This window comes from Carcharhinus amblyrhynchos, chromosome 7 (genome assembly GCF_965287045.1).
Source record: "Carcharhinus amblyrhynchos chromosome 7, sCarAmb.v2.hapA, whole genome shotgun sequence".
NCBI lineage: Eukaryota > Metazoa > Chordata > Chondrichthyes > Carcharhiniformes > Carcharhinidae > Carcharhinus > Carcharhinus amblyrhynchos.
The window spans coordinates 36115881-36132718 of record NC_137330.1 but is presented as its reverse complement, the minus strand read 5'-3'; the positions used below and the strand labels follow the sequence as shown (position 1 = coordinate 36132718).

Sequence of the window (16838 nt, the reverse complement as noted above, 5' to 3'; positions counted from 1 at the left end):
AAAGTATCAGACACTGAAGTTCTCTCTAGGGCAAGTCTACCGTCAGTCCACACACTGCTGATGAGAGCGCAGACCCAGTGGACAGGTCATGTCATCTGTATGTCAGACGAGCACATAGCCAAGCAGCTCCTTTCTGGGGAACCCGCTGCTGGAAGACGCTTGCATGGAGGGCAGAAGAAACGTTTCAAAGACACACACAAGGCCTCCCTGAAGTCGCTTGATGTAGACACGACCACCTGGGAAACGCTAGCACAGAACCGCCCTACCTGGTGCTGCCTCATCCACAAAGGCTGTCAAGCTGACGAAGCAAGGTGCATTGCTGAAGCACAACTTAAACGTGAGCTGCGCAAGTCCAGAGTCACCAACACAACAACTACAGTGTCTACACAAGTCTGTCCAACATGTGCCAGGACATTCTGTGCTCGAATTGGCCTGATCAGTCATCTTCAGACACACTGCAACCAGCCTCAAAATGACTAATGGTGTCGAGGTCCCCATCGATGATGATGGACAAATAACAGGGGGCTTTAGTTCAGTTAGGCAGCATGGTTGGTGCTGACATGGAAGGTTGGAGGGCCTGTTCCTGTGCTGTAATTTTGTTTGGTCTAACTTTGAGTGCCAGCTCTGTCACTAACCAAACACAAAGAGAATGTTCTTTACTTCCTAAACTTTTTCTCCTCTCCTCCATAGTCAACATCCTGAAGGAATCATTCCCTCCACAATACACTGGTCCACTCTTCAACTACCCTGCTAGACCCTACTCTTCCCAGGACCCATTCCCATGAAGGCTAAGAGATGCACCACCTGGGCTTTTACCTCCTCCCATCCCACCATCCAGGAAGCCAAACACTCCTCAGGTGAAACAGGAATTACTTGTGTTCCTTTCAAATTAATATACTGCTATCTTTGCTCACTATGCAGTCTCTGGGGAAACCATATGCTCACTGGCTGACCAATTTGTGGGACATTTCTGTTCATGCTTCCAGTTGTCTGGTCATTTTAACCCTCCACCCCACTTTTCTTCCCTGTTCTCTGCATTCTACAATGTTCCAGTGAAGTTCGTTGCATGTTCAAAGAACAGCACCTCATCTTTGATTTCGCAATTTTTAGCTTTCCAACTCAAAACTGGGTTCAGCAATTTCAAATCACGAACAATTCTACTGTTGCCATTTACACCACCTCTGAACCTTATGTTGTTGCTGTATTTGATCTATTACCTTCCCTTTTTGCTTTGCAGCACCATCCATCCCCTTGTCATTTAATTTCTCCTGCCTTCCACCCAATTAAACTCTTCCCTTATATGTTTTCCTCCCCTCCCCACTTTTCCTGCCTCCAAGAGCAAAGCCTGATACATCACTCATACTTTCCAGTTCTAATGAGAGGTCATCGACCTAAAGCCTTAACTTTGTTTCTTGCTCCACAGATACTGCCTGACGTCCTGAGTATTTCCAGCCATTTCCTTTGGTTTCATTATGGTACAAGAATCTGCAGTGTTTTGTCTTTGTACCTTCTATGGAGATGTTGCTCAAAAGGTTTTGAATCTGCCATTTGAACAACTTCCCAAAAAGGAGTCTTCATGAGAAGAATGAAGAAACTTTGGAAAATTCTTCTATATAAAAAATACATCAAATTGAGGGAAGAGTGGGAGCATGGTGGGCAAGAGAAGTACTTTGCATTGATAATCCTTCTCGCACCTCACCAGCTTGTTTCTGAACTATACTGTTTCAGGCATTTAGTTGCAAGTCTACCTGGCAAGTTAGCTTCCATCAAATACTTGATACAAAGTATATCTGGATGGAGAAAACACTTCTCAGTTATTTCAGGAAAACGGGGCATGTCCAGAAAATCAGCAAGTTGATGCATCTTCCTTTGAATTTCTTCATAGGATGGAATTGACTACAACAGATCAGCACAGAAGAAAACACGATTAAATTAGTGAAATGACCTGCATTTGACATAGTAAAGCATCTCAAAGCATTAAACAAAGCACTTGTGCATATTAACAATTACTGCAATTACTTAATGCATGAAAAACTATACACACAAAGTAACCAAGAATGCAAAGCAGTGACAGAGCCCATACTCACCAATTAGATATTCAAAATTATCACATTATTTTGCTCACATATTCCTACAGCCAGTAATTTTTAACCTTTCCTTTCACCTCAGCAACCTGGCATTAAATCCACCCAAAACAGATGACAAACATAAGAGTGATTCTTGTGGAATGGAAATCTCTCAGTGTGTGAACAGTTCAGGAGATGAGGTTCAGAACATTGTAAAGGCAGCAGATGAGGAAGCCTGATGAGCACTGTGGGTGCAGGAAACAGCAGGGTTTTTCACTGCCCAATGCCCCCTCATTTATTCAGTCCCCAAAAAAATTAAAATTGAAGGATCAATCCAGGAGAAGAGACACTTGGCCAGAAAACAAGCACAGGATGATGACATGTGGGACATTGATCTGCAGCTCTCATATCTGTCTTGCAGCAGAATATTTATCGATGACTAATGGACAGAATGATAGTTCCTATCATTCTATAGAATGATAGACCATGCAAGTCTGCCCTTGTTTAAATTTAAAAGTATCCATTTGTTCATGCCCAGAATTTTAATACCATGTTATGAATTCAGTCAGCAGTTGACTGAAACCAGGTGTAGTTCACCATCCTTTTTGTAATCATATATGTCAAGCCACAACAGAGGTAGATTCCAAAAACCAGAACAAGACCAACATGGGATTAAGAAATCAATCTGATATCTGAATCATCATTTTCAACCCTTGCATCAGTAGATCAGTGTGAAAGATCATTTAAGTTCCCATACATATTACAGCAATACTCTTTATAAAAATAACATTTCTATTGTTCAATGTTTTATTGCCATAGGCTGGCTTAATAAAATACACTTACAGTAAGCACAACAATTGTTGTGACTATTACTGAAAGGGTTAATCAGTCTGGCTACACAAAGTCTGAAAAACTTGGCAGTGGTTCAAAAGATTAACTCACACCCACGCAAACGCCTAGTTAAACTAGAACTCGTCATCACAATAGATTTCATTTAGGTAACCTGTTTGTGATGTTATGTTCTTATGTCCTTGTTATTTTCCAATAACTTATATCTCACCATTATAAAGCCACTTTCTTTCTATAGATTTTCCTCTATTATTTCCTTAGCAACTTCCATACACCTCACTGCACCGACATATTTAGCTCTGACCCAAACAAAAACAATGACCAACTTTCCTTCAAAAGAACTTCAGGCAAGTTGACAAATAGGTTTAAACTCAATTCAAAAACAAGGATTGCTGATCCTCTTAGCGCTTTCCAGCGCTACTAATGATGCAATCTTTAAGGTGAGGATTTAAGCTTACAGGAAAACATGAACTGAAATTGAGGACCAGACTACAAACAGTAATTAATTTAGGGCAAAAAGAATTTCCAGACTCCAGTCTGTACATGAGCAATATTCCCCTGGTTAGCTTCCACAGAGACTGGATGACCAAAATGAGCTATGTGCATCCAAGTTTCATTGAAGTACACTCTTCACTAAACTTGAGGTACAATGTCACATTTGATTGGATGGCGCCAAAATGCTGCCATGGAATAGTTTTAATATAAAGTATCAATAAAACATTTTATTCATCTCAATTTATTAGGATATTCCACCCGATCTGTTTCATCCATGGGATGAATCCACCTTTCATCATTGCGCACCATGGCAAGTTTTATAAAATTGTTTTACAAAGTTTCAACAAATAAAAAAATTCAGAATATAACAAACTGGTGCCACAATTATATATCTGATAAATAGTAATATTACTATGCTTAATCAACGTAATCAGATACCATTCTATCTGTTCGGAGTCAACCCATTCCTGCTTCTTCTTACTGCTTCCCACCCCTCCCCCATAAACAAAAAAAAAATCAACAGGCAGAAGAAAGGTGCACAAAATCAGAGGATTTGACAATAGGGAAGAAGTTTTGAAGAAAGTAGTTTTCGTGAAACACACTATGATATTCATATATATTCAAGAAACAGCCAGGAGTAAAAAAAATACTATGGGCGGAATATTATGGCCACATTCATCCCAAAATCGTAAAATCCTGCCTGAGGGATTGCACGGTCTGCCCCTTGCCCATTCTGATTCCCATGGCCGGTGGGATGGTAAAATTCAAGCCTACATCTCATTTCAAAACCACAAAAATTGATCGAATAAAAACAAGATTCATACTTACACCTATAAGATCACTTCTTCTTCCACACTAATTTCTTCCCTTCACTATCTAGAGTATTGACTCCTTGCTGAGATTGAGATACAGATTTACAAGTGTCAAATGCCCTGTAGTATCTTGCAGGGTGCCATTATTTGTATGAGAGATACTGGATATTTTATTGTAGAGGCAGAATGAAGGTAAATATATCACATGGACACTTGAACCTGTTGTAAATTTTTTCTATTGTATTAGTGTCCAAGTCAGCTTACATTAACACTGCAATGAAGTTACTGTGAAAATCCCCTAATCACTACACTCCAGCACCTGTCCAGACTCACTGAGGAAGAATTTAACTCGGCCAATGCGCCTAACCAGTCAAAAGTTACATACAAGCATTTCGGACTGGGATCATGGAATTGAAATCAGCAACAGGAGCAAAAGGCAAATTTCTTGCTCTCTAACCTCAATTTCAATTGCACAATTTTAACTGATGTTGCAGCTAAGGCTAGCACAGATATGGTCGAGACTTTCCTGTTTAGCTGTTCGGATAAATGCATAGAAAAGTCCAAAAGAAAACAGTCTTACAAACATACTGTGTACTGTTCTGGCAATAATCCAATCTGCATATCTATATTTACATATTAGGTTTTATTTTAAATGCTTCAGAGCAATGTCTGAAAAAGTTTTTCAACTGTGTGCGATGAAAGTACTCCTCATACGTCAAAAACAGTCTCTAGAATGAAAATGTGGCAAATTCTGAGATTCTTTTCTGACCTATAGAAAAATCTCTGCGTAGAAAATTAAACAAACAGGATGTGTTTTAATGATCCCTCAAGCCATTCAGGGAAATAATAGTTGATGTTTAATCTCACTATTGTTAACATTCTGTAAGATTTTAAAGTACATTTAAAAGAATAAATAAAATCTTGGGATTTTCAAAAAAACTTTTCATTGATAATGAATTAAGTCATTGAATAAAGGATGTAACCGCTCTTTGAATCATCTCAAGATTGGCATACATGATTGGAGAGAAAGAATGCCATGGAATAAGGGAGAAAAAAAACAGGAAGAGCAATTTATGTCAGTGCAACATAAATTGCCAAAACTTAGAAATCATTGTGGTCTTTTTGAAGACTATATTTCAAACCACCCAAATAAATAACCACTCTAACTACTCAGTGATAAAAACTCAAGTATTAGTCAATCTCGTATAAATGTTGATCCCCATTCATCCGAATTCTATTTTGCACCTGCTAGCCACCTCTCTCACAGACCAATTCTCTCCACAGGCTAACTTTTTCTCCCTCTGGCCGACTCTTTCTCTCTTGATACTTCCCCAGCCAACTCTCCCACTTCCCTGCCCAACTCTCCCACTCCCCACTTCCCTCCCTGGCTCTCCCATTCACTCTTCCACATCCCTGCCCAACTCTCTCATTCTTCCACTTTCCTGCCTGACAGTTCGCCATTTACCTCCCCAAGTCTTCTATTTCCCCATCTTCTTTTCTGAACCCTCCTTGAGTATAGACTCAAGAAAGGGACATTGAAAGAGAAGCGAACAAATGGAGCAGCAAGGAGGGAAGTGACAAAAGAGAGAGAATCAGGAAAAGAAAAGATATTTAAGATATTTCAATATCATTCATTTTTATGAAACATTTTTCTACAAAAGCTCAATTCTAAATGCTTCAACAATTGTCATCCAAGATCTAAGACTTTTGATTTTCATTTCTGTATTTAACTGAGCCACGACAGATCAGCCATGATCTTATTGAATGGCGGGGCAGGCTCGAAGGGCTAGATGGCCTACTCCTGCTCCTATTTCTTATGTTCTTATGTATTTGATGTACTTTCAGCATGCAAACATTACACCACACCATTATCTTTGTCTGTGTATAAATGTCACACTGCTCAGATCAGTGAGAACAAATCTTCTACTTAATCACATGCAAAAACAAAACAAGGAAAATGAAACCCTACACTTTCCCATGGTGAGAATATGAGACAAGATCACAAGACGGTGCAACAAGTTGCTCAGAGCTGGATTTGTAAACAAGGTACTACTTAGCTAGCAACACCCTTGTAGTATTGCATCACAGAATGGTGACAGCATGGAAATTGGCCATTTGACCATCATGTAGACAGCTGGCATGAACAAGAGAGAGCTCTTTACACTTAGTTCCAATTCCTTGTCTTTTCCTGTTGTCCTGCACTTTAGATAATTATTCAATTCTCTTCTGAAGGCCTCAATTCAGAATGACAGTCTTGTTACAGAACAGGGAGAAGACCATTTGGCCCATTGCTTCTATACCAGCTCTCCAAATGAACAATTCACCTAGTGCCATTCCCCACCTTCACCCCATAATCCTGGACATTCTTCCTTTTCAGAAAACAACTGCATTTCCTCCAAATGCCTTGACTGAACCTGCCTCCACCACATTCTCAGGCAGAGATTACATTTGCTGCATAAAAAATATTTTCTTCAGATCATCACTTTAAATTGATGTCTCAAGTTGTCAATCCTTCCACCAATAAAAATGGTTTCTCCCAACTACTCTGTCCAGGTCCTTCATCACTGGTAACTATCCTGAATTCCTGGAGAACTTGGGACCTAATGAACATGACTAGTTGGTTTCTTTCTTTAAAAACATCCACAGAATTACAGATGGAACAGATGTCATCCCATCAGTCTGTACAGATGCTAAAGTCATCTCCATCCACAAGTCAGGGAAATCTGCTGCTAACTCAACTAGTTACTGGTCCATATCTCTGCTTTGCCCCTCTTACAAATTTAAAGTTAATTTCATTAGTGTCACAAGTAGGCTTACATTAACACTGCAATGAAGTTACTGCGAAAATCTCCGAGTCACCGCACTCTGGCGCCTGTTCAGGTACATTGATGGAGAATTTAGCATGACCAATGCACCTGACCAGCACATCTTTCAGACTGTGGGAGGAAAATGGAGCACATGGTGGAAACCTATGCAGTCATGGGGAGAATGTGCAGCCTCCACACAATGACCCAAGCCAGGAATCAAACCCAGGTCCCTGGCGCTGTGAGGCAGCAGTGCTAACCACTGTGCAGCCCCTGGCTAGGGGCTATCTGCACTGGTGGAGCCAAACCTCCCTATGGAGCAAGCTGGTTTCAGACCTGGTAGGAACTGTGTTGGTCAAGTACTCACAGTTACGCCACACTGAAAGTGGCGGCCAGCGCACGTTCAAGACAAGTGTTCTATTCATCAACCATACATCGCACATGACACTTTGTGGTGACATGGAATTCTGTTGTAAGCTACCAGACCTTCTTAGTGTCAGTCAGGCTAAAGTACATGTGTCTTCTTCAATGTTTAACAATTGAAGATGCTGGGTTTCACTTGGAGACCAAACAAGTTCCACAAGGAACAAACACAGAAAATGCTGGAAAATCGCAGCAGGTCTGACAGCATCTGTGGAGAGAGATTATATAAATATAAAGTGATGGAATCTCTCCACAGGCCTATCCATCCTCTACTGTAGCCTCATCACTGTGAACACCCAAGAAGGGTCATAGAAAAGACCAAGACTAGAATAAAAATTGTTTAGAAACTAGCTGGGAAACCACTGCATACAGCCTAAGTGCTGCCAATCTTGTTCTCTGTATTCTTCAGCAGAGGAGTACAATATCCAGGCTTCGGTCGGAATAAGTAACATTCACACCATACAAATAGTGCCAGGCAGCGACCATCACCCTTGACATCCAATAGCATTGCCATCATTTACTACCCCACTATCAACATCTTGGGGGTTATCATTGACCAGAAACTGAACTGGATCAGGCATATAAATGTAGCAGCTATAAGAGCAGGTCAGAGACTAGGAGTCCTGTGGCAAGTAACTCACCTCCTGGCTCCCCAAGGACTGTCCATCATCTACAAGGTACTAGCCAGGAGTGTGATGGAATCTCTCCACTTGCCTAGATGAGTGCAGCTCCAACAACACTCAAGAAAACTTGACACCACCAAGGCCAAAGCAACACACTTGACTGGCACCCCAACTTCAAACATTCACTCCCTCCATCATCAATGCACAGTGGCAGCAGTGTACCATCTACAAGGTACACTGCAAGAACTCACCAAGTCTCCTTAGCAAGCACCTCCCAAATCCATGGCATCTACACCTAGAAGGTCAAGGGCAGCAGGAACATGGGAACACCACCATCTGGAAGTTCCCCTCCAAGCTACACATCATCCTGACTTGGAAATGTATTATCATTCTTTCACTGTTGCCGGGTCAAAATCCTGAAGTTTCCTTGCTAACAGCTGTGTGTGTCCCTACACCACTTGGTCTGCTCGGTCCAAGAAGGCAGCTCACCAAGCCAGTTCAAGAGCAATTAAGGATGGACAATAAATGCTGGCCTAGCCAGTGAAGCCCTTGTCTCTTGAATGAATGAAAAAAAAAACTCTGCTCCCCTATGGAGGCTGAAAGCAGTCACATTAAAGATTGGGCCACTGTTTTCAATACAATGATGTGGAATATCAGTGGTACATAGAAATCAATGCCTGTAGAAAAGCTCCTAGTCTTGTTTCAGATCTTGACATGCAAAGAAAGGCAAAATCCTGAATCTGATTCACAAATCTTTCTGGAACTCTGCAAATGTTCAGAGCGATCCGGGTTTTGACAGAAAGGGGAAATGGTGCAACCTCTGGATTGACACAAATAAAAATAGGATAAGTAATCTGACGGTAGAACCTCCAGGGTTCAGCCTCCCTCGAAAACAGTGGTCTACATTCAACAGGAACTGTCTGCTCCATGCAAGGACATCACCGTTCCTCCACAAATGGAATTTCAAGAACAGTCCATCAATGTGACTGTGCTCACCAAGGTCAAGAGTTTTCAGCACATTGTGAATGAATGTGGCCTCTGAAAATTTGCAACAGGATTCAAGGCAATCCACCTAACATACAATGCAGTGATTTGGCTGTTTAACTTGGAGTTAGATGTGTAAAGCTGTAAAATATCATTTGCAAGAACAAGACAACCCCTCGTGATTTTAAACATATTTATTGAGTCTCCTCTTATCCAAGGAGGACAGTTGCACTTTCAATCATTAGCATTAAATGATAATTTTTTTTAGATAGGAAGATGTAAAGATTTAGTTCAAATGTAAGTATTTACCTGTACTTGAAAAATACGGATATCAGGCCCATATAATTTCATCTCTTCAGGAAAATACTGGAAGGTGTTCAAATATGGCACATGTTGTTCTGAAACAAACCTATTTCAAACAAATTACGTACATATTTTTAAAAAGGTTAGTGGTTAAATTAGTCTACAGAATATAGTTGCGTTACCTAACAATTATTTATTTCATTTAAAAGGTTGGTCAAATTTAAAAAGATGACAATAAGTTCATGTCATCTAGCAGCCTAGAGTTGGAAAGTGCTTAGACTTGATTGTTAAAAATTAGTTTTTTAACAATCAGAACAATAATACACCATCAAGAATGCAGTTTGCACAGTTGAATCAAAACCAATAGAGAGAAATGTAGGGAAAGGGAAAGAAATAAAAGCAACACAGCTACAAGGCTCCAAGCTTATAAAAAGATAGTCAGAACTTCCCCAATCCCTTCCTTCAAGAGAAAAGTTTTCTCTCTAAAAATTAGCATAATACACCATAATTGGTGACAACCAGAGCTGACATCAGCCGGCCAGCCCAATTACTCTTAAGTTCACACATCAGGAAACCATGAGAGTAGAGATTCAAAGCTGCATAAGCCCAATCACAAAATCCAAGATAAAGAGCAAAAATCTGGACTTGTTCAAAATGTAAATCTTAGCAATGTGAAATGAGGACATCAATAACTAAAAGGCTAATTGGGTAGAAGACCAGGATATAATCAAGTGTTCACCACAGGGAAGAAGAATGAGATACTCAAGGAAATGTTACAGTAAAGATGATAAATAACAATAGCCTGCATTTACAAGAAGGAGTCCGAGAAGGAGGGAGCAAGGATAAAATGTGGGGAGAAGGTTCCAACTACAATCAAAAATCATGAAAAAAGTTAAAAGGAAGGAGAATTCAGGAGACTTTATTATGGAAGTGTTAGAATTCAAAAAGGTACAAAAACTAGCACAAGGGCACTTTATCTGAATGCTCATAGCATTCAAAATAAGGTACATGACTTGACAGCACAAATCATTGCAAATGAGTATGATTTGGTGGCCATTACAGAGACATGATTGCAGGATGGTCACGACTGGGAGCTGAACATCCAGGGGTATCAGACTGTTCGGAGGGACCAACAGGAAAGTAAGGGAGGTGATGTAGCTCTGATATTTAAGGATGATATCAGGGCAGTAGTGAGAGATGATATAGGTTCTATGGAAAAGAGGCTGAATCCATTTGGGTGGAAATTAGAAATAGTAAGGAGAAAAAGACACCGATAGGCATAAGCCATCGGCCACCAAAAAATGACATCCTGGTGGGGCGAGAAATAAACAAAGAAATAACTGATGCATGTAAAAATAGTACAGCAATTATCATGGAGGATTTTAATCTACATATCAATTGGTCAAAACAGGTCAGTCAAGGCAGCCTTGAGGAGGAGTTCATAGAATGATCCACGATAGCTTCCTTGAATAGTATGTAATGGAACCAACAAGGCAGCGAGCTATCCTAGATCTGGTCCTGTGTAATGAGATGGCAATAATTAATCATCTTAAAGTAGGGATCCTCTTGGAAGAAGCGATCACAGTATGTTGAATTTAAAATACAGATGAAGCGTGAGAAGGTAAAATCCAATACCAGTGTATTGTGCTTAAATGAAGGAGACTGTAAAGGGATGAGGGAAGAGTTGGCTAAGGTAGACTGGAAGCAAAAACCTTATGGTGGGACAATTAAGGAACAGTGGGGGACTTTCAAAGTGATCTTTCACAATGCTCAGCAAAAGTATATACCAGGGATAAGGAAGGACTGTAGAAAAAGAGATAATCAGCCATGGATATCTAAAGAAATAAAGGAGAGTATCAAGTGGAAAGAAAATGCATACAAAGTGGCAAAGATTAATGAGAACTTAGAGCATTGGGAAATCTTTGAAGGTCAACAGAAAGCCATGAAAAAAGCTATAAAGAAAAGTAAGATGGATTATGAGAGTAAAGCATCTCAGAATATAAAAACAGATAGCAAAAGTTTCTACAAATATATAAAACAAAAAAAAGTGGCTAAAGTAAACACTGGTCCTTTAGAGGATAAGAAAGGGAATGTAATAACTGGAAATGAGAAAATGGCTGAGACATTGAACAGGTATTCTGTGTTGGTCTTCACACTGGAAGACACAAATATCATGCCAAAAGTTGATGACACGAAGGCTAAGGCAGGTGAGAACCTAGAAACTATCACAAAAGAGGTAGTGTTGGGCAAGTTAATGGAGCTAAAGGTAGACAAGTCTCTTGGTCCTGATGCAATGTATCCCAGCGTACTAAAAGAGATGGCAGGAGAAATAGCAAATGCACTAGTGGTAATTTACCAAAATTTGCTGGACTTTGGGGTGGTTCCCACAGATTGGAAAACAGCAAAGGTGATGGCATTGTTTGAAAAAGTAGGTAGACAAAAGGCAGGTAACTATAGGACGGTTATCTTAATTTCTGTAGTAGGGAAAATGCTTGTATCTATCATCAAGGAAGAAATAGCGAGACATCTGGATATAAATTGTTCCATTGGTAAGACACAGCATGGGTTCATGAAGGGAAGATCATGCTTAACTAATTTGGTGGAATTCTTTGAGAACATTACATGTGCAGTGGACAATGGGAACCTGTGGATTGGTGTATCTGGATTTCCAGAAGGCATTTGACAAGGTGCTGCATCAAAGACTGCTACATAAGATAAAGGTATTAATATGGATAGAGGATAAGTTAACTAACAGAAAGCAAAGAGTGGGGGTAAATGGGTGTTTTTCTGGTTGGCGATCAGTGACTAGTGGTGTGCCTCAGGGGTCAATGTTGGGACCGCAATTATTTATCATTTACATAGATGATTTGGAGTTGGGGACCAAGTGTAGTGTGTCAAAATTCGCAGATGACGCTAAGATGGGTGGAAGAGTAAAGTGCGCACAGGACACTGAAAGTCTGCAAAGGGATATAGATAGTCTAAGTGAGCAGGCGAGGGTCTGGCAGATAGAGTACAATGTTGGTAAATGTGAGGTCATCCATTTTGGTGGAATAACAGCAAAATGGATTATTTAAGTGGTAAAAAATTGCAGCATACCGTTGTGCAGAGGGACCTGCATGTCCATGTGCAAGAATCTCAAGAGGTTGTTTTGCAGGTGCAGCAGATAATTAAGAAGGCAAATGGAATTTGGTCCTTCATTGCTACAGGATGGTGTTTAAAAACAGTGAGGTTATGTTGCAGCTGTGAGTATGGTGCTGGTGAGGCCAAACCTGGAGTACTATGTACAATTTTGGTCTTCTTACTTGAGAAAAGATATACTGGCACTGGAAGGGGTAGGGCATATTCACTAGGTTGATTCCGGAGATGACAGAGTTGGCTTATGAGAAGAGACTGAGTAGACTGGAAATTCATCAGAATTCAGAAAAATGAAGGGAAATCTTATAGAAACATATAAGATCATGAAGGAACTAGATAAGATAGAAGCAGGGAAGTTGTTTCCACTGGTTGGTGAAACTAGAACTAGGGGCATAGCCTCAAAATAAGGGGAAGCAGATTTAGGACTGAGTTGAGGAGGAACTTCTTCACACAAAGAGTTGTGAATCTGTGGAATTCCCTGCCCAGTGAAACAGTTGAGGCTATCTCACTGAATGTTTTTAAGGCAAGGATTGATAAGTTTTTGAACAGTAAAGGAATTAAGGGTTATGGCGAGTGAGAGGGTAAGTGGAGCTAAGTCCACAATAAGATCAGCCATGAACTTATTGAATGGCGGAGCAGGCTCAAGGGGCCAGATGGCCTATTCCTGCTCCTAGTTCTTATGTTCTTATTACATCTTTAACATTTTAAAACATACCGAAGGTGTTTCATAGGAATGTTACCCAACAAAATATGACACCAAGCTACACAAGGAGATATGAGGACAGATGAACATATGAACAAGAAGCAGGAGTTGGCCAATTGGCTCCTCACACCTGCTCCATCATTTAACAGGATCATAGTTGACCTGATAGTAACCTCAAATATCCATATCACAGATCCCCGGTAACCTTTCACCTCCTTGCTTACCACAAATCTATTCACCTCTGCCTTAAAACATTCAAAGACTCTGATTCCACCAGCCCCACAGGAAGCGAGTTCTAAAGACAACACTACAAGAGAAAACATTTCACCCCCTTCTCAGTTTTAAATGAGTGACCCATTATTTTTAAATGGTGACACCTAGTTCGAGACATCAAAGAGGTAGGTTATAGATAGCAGCTTTGAGGAGATAGTGACATTTAGGCAGAGAATTCCAAAAACTTAGAACCAAAGCAACTAAAGACACTGTTGGAAATGGTGGGCCAAATAAAAATGGGGATTTACACAAGGCAATAATTGGAGAAAGGCAGAGTATTCAGAGGGTTATAGGGCTGGAGTACATTAGAGAGTTAAGCCAGATCTAGGCTATGGAGGAATACAGGGATGAGAAGCTTAAAATTCAAGGTGGTTCTGGATTGGGAACCTATGTAGGCTCATTAGCACAGGCTGATGAAGAACTTGGTGTGAATTAGGATACAGCTAGCAGAGTTAGTAATGAGTTGAAATTTATGACGTGTGGAAGATAGGAGGCTGGCCAAGAGAGTATACAGCCCTCTTTGATTCATACTGCAGCCAGCATAAACAACATAAATTGGGTGATCTCTGAAAACGAGCAATATGGGAAAAGTATGGGCAAGGGATGCACTAAAGTGTAAAGTTGGCAATTTCATGATAGCTCTTTGTGCAAAGGTTTTAGTTTGCTGAATCTGTGTAATCTTTTAGCTAAAGTAAAGCTGGTCAAGTGCGTGTTGCTTCATTGACCAGGTTGCAGGGAAGGTGCATCGGATTGTAGGAGAGGATTGAAAATATTAAGCCCGTGGAATACCAAGCAAAGTCTAAAATCCAGAATGATGGCAATAGGAAAAATACAAAAGCTAAGTGTTAGAGTAAAGGAGGGCATGTTAAATGATGGCAAAGAGTAAAATACAAATTGAGAAGTCCATGCCTGCAAGGAGGGCTATGATATCATGGACAACAGGGAGGTATAGCTAAAAATAATACAGATTTGCAATTAAGCTTACATGGATAAAGGCTACAATGCAGGGACAGAGAGGATAAAATTGCAAAGTATTTCTATTTAAAAGACATAACTGAAATGACATCAGACCACGTTTGAGAAACACTGCAGGTCAACAGTTACCAAGAAGAAAAAATGATGGCCCAACATTTTGGTGGAGAACCTTCATCACATCCAATCTTAACAGTGATAGGTAAATTTGAATCAGGTGCAGATGAAGTGAAACAATAGAGATCAAGTTAAAGAAAAACACTCGGGATCTGTTGCAGGATTTTATCTGGAATACACGTACGAGATATTGAATATAATTGCTATAAGTGATTTCAATTGACCAGTGATAGGATTAGACAACTGGAACTGGAGAAAGTTAGTCAACATCAACTCTGGAAATGGTAATGACAACTGATTTGAATAGTCAAGGAATATGCAGGTAAGGAGTAGTTTTAGACTCAGAAATATGTAGCATCAGAGACCATAAGACATAAGAGCAGGAGTACGCTATTTGGCCATCAAGACTGCTCTGCCATTTAATGAGATCATGACTGATCTGAGATAATGCTCAACTCCATTTTCCCACAGAGATCTTGGAGGCTTGTAGGTAGTTAGAGAGTTACAGAGGGGCACAACCATGGGAGAATTTGAAAGATAGTTGTAAGATTAAAATATTGCTCAATTAGAAGACAATTTAGATCAGTGAGCACAAAGGCCAGGGGAGTATGGAATTTGATGCAAGTTATGAAAAAGTTAACAAATGTTTGGATGAGACTGAGCTTAGGGAGGGTGCAAGTCAGCGAAGACACAACTGCAATTCAGTCATAGAATGATATATTGTACATTGCATGATGAAACACCTCAGTCCTTAAAAAGGGTATTGTCTGATTTATAGCGAATAATACCACAAAACATCCATTCATTTACTAAGAAAGAAAAATCAACATGAACACTTTACTTTTAACATGTAGCAGTTAATGTCAATACACTAAACAAAATACAATATAAAAAATTGAGAAGTGAATGCCACTGTCTTACCGTAGGAGGTCTGCAAGAGTAATTGATTCTCGAAGCCACAGCAGTGCCAAGTAGCAGAATGCCAATGTCAAAGGCATTGACATCGGTAATCCTTTGCGGCCAACAGCATGTAGATATAGATGGCCATCAATAGAACCCGATCGTATAGATGTTACTTCATCATCTTAACAAAAGAAATGTTTCACAGTATTTATACGTTATCCTTCCATTTCCTTATAGGCCATGAGACATTCCCCTTTTACTATCTTCTTGGAAAAATTCTTTATTTCAGTATTACAGCTGAATTTAGGAGTAGCATAGTTCAAAAAACAAATCATCACCTTCATCTACCATACTATGCTTCAACATGTTGCACCGTCACATTGATATTTTGAATATGAGATAATATACTGTAATGCAAACAAAATGCTTCTGCCATGTCCAATTCAAACAAACATTATAATCCCACAATGATAGAAAACATCTGAACTATTTCCAGGCTTCAGTCCATTACACAAAATATTAACCATGAAGAATTAAGGGGAATTCAAAGTTATTTTTCCATGTGTCCTAATATCCAGATTAAAGATTAAGAATCGACTGTGCAGAAGATTATGGATGTGAAATAGTATGCACCAGTCTGGTATAATGTGCTCGATGCACAGGCCTGCAACTCTCTTGGACTGCCCTTCAAAGAGGTTTCTCCCTTAAAATAGTTTATAACTGAACAATACATTAACATTTATGCATAACTCAAAACTGACTTCAGGACGCTCTTGCACACAGTAGAATTTGCTGTTTCCATTAACTACAGAAACAAATATTGAACTAGGTTGCATTCGTATACCATATCCCAGAATCAACTTACCATTAGATGTTAATTTTTTTACTGGATACTATCATACAAATTTGCACTTGGGTTCTTGTACCATCAGTAAATCTACCATGGAAACCAGTGCCAAACAGACGTCTGTTAAAACTGATCTATCCACACAAACTACAGTGTGCACATATTAACAAAAATGAAGACGACACCTCAACAGCACAATGGCACAGTGATTAGCACTGCTGCCTCACAGTGCCAAAGACCTGGGTTCCATTCCCAGCTCAAGTGACTGTCTGCGCAAAGTCTGCACGTTCTCACTGTGTCTGTGTGGATTTCCTCCAGGTGACTCCCACAGTCCAAAAGATATGCTGGTTAGATGCAGTGGCTAAGCTAAATTCTCCCTCTGTGTACCTGAACAGGCACCGGAGTGTGGCAATTAGGGGATTTTCACAGTAACTTCATTTCAGTGTTAATGTAAGCCTACTTGTGGCACTGATAGAAATGTGATCCCAAAGTATGTGACTGGGAGCATGGGATGAGAAGTGGAAGGTAA

The 16838-nt window shown here is 39.9% G+C and overlaps 1 protein-coding gene across 1 annotated transcript in view; it reads right to left on the bottom strand.

Moving 5' to 3' along the window:
* Positions 1–16838, bottom strand: part of taf1b (TATA box binding protein (Tbp)-associated factor, RNA polymerase I, B) — a 77610-nt gene that overhangs the window by 10454 nt on the left and 50318 nt on the right. Inside the window, exons 7-9 of the mRNA XM_080192143.1 lie at positions 15481–15643; positions 9366–9465; positions 1749–1896 (exon numbers count right to left, since the gene is read on the bottom strand). Of these exons, the coding sequence (XP_080048269.1) occupies positions 1749–1896; positions 9366–9465; positions 15481–15643 (411 nt within the window). The remainder of the gene's footprint in view (positions 1–1748; positions 1897–9365; positions 9466–15480; positions 15644–16838) is intronic.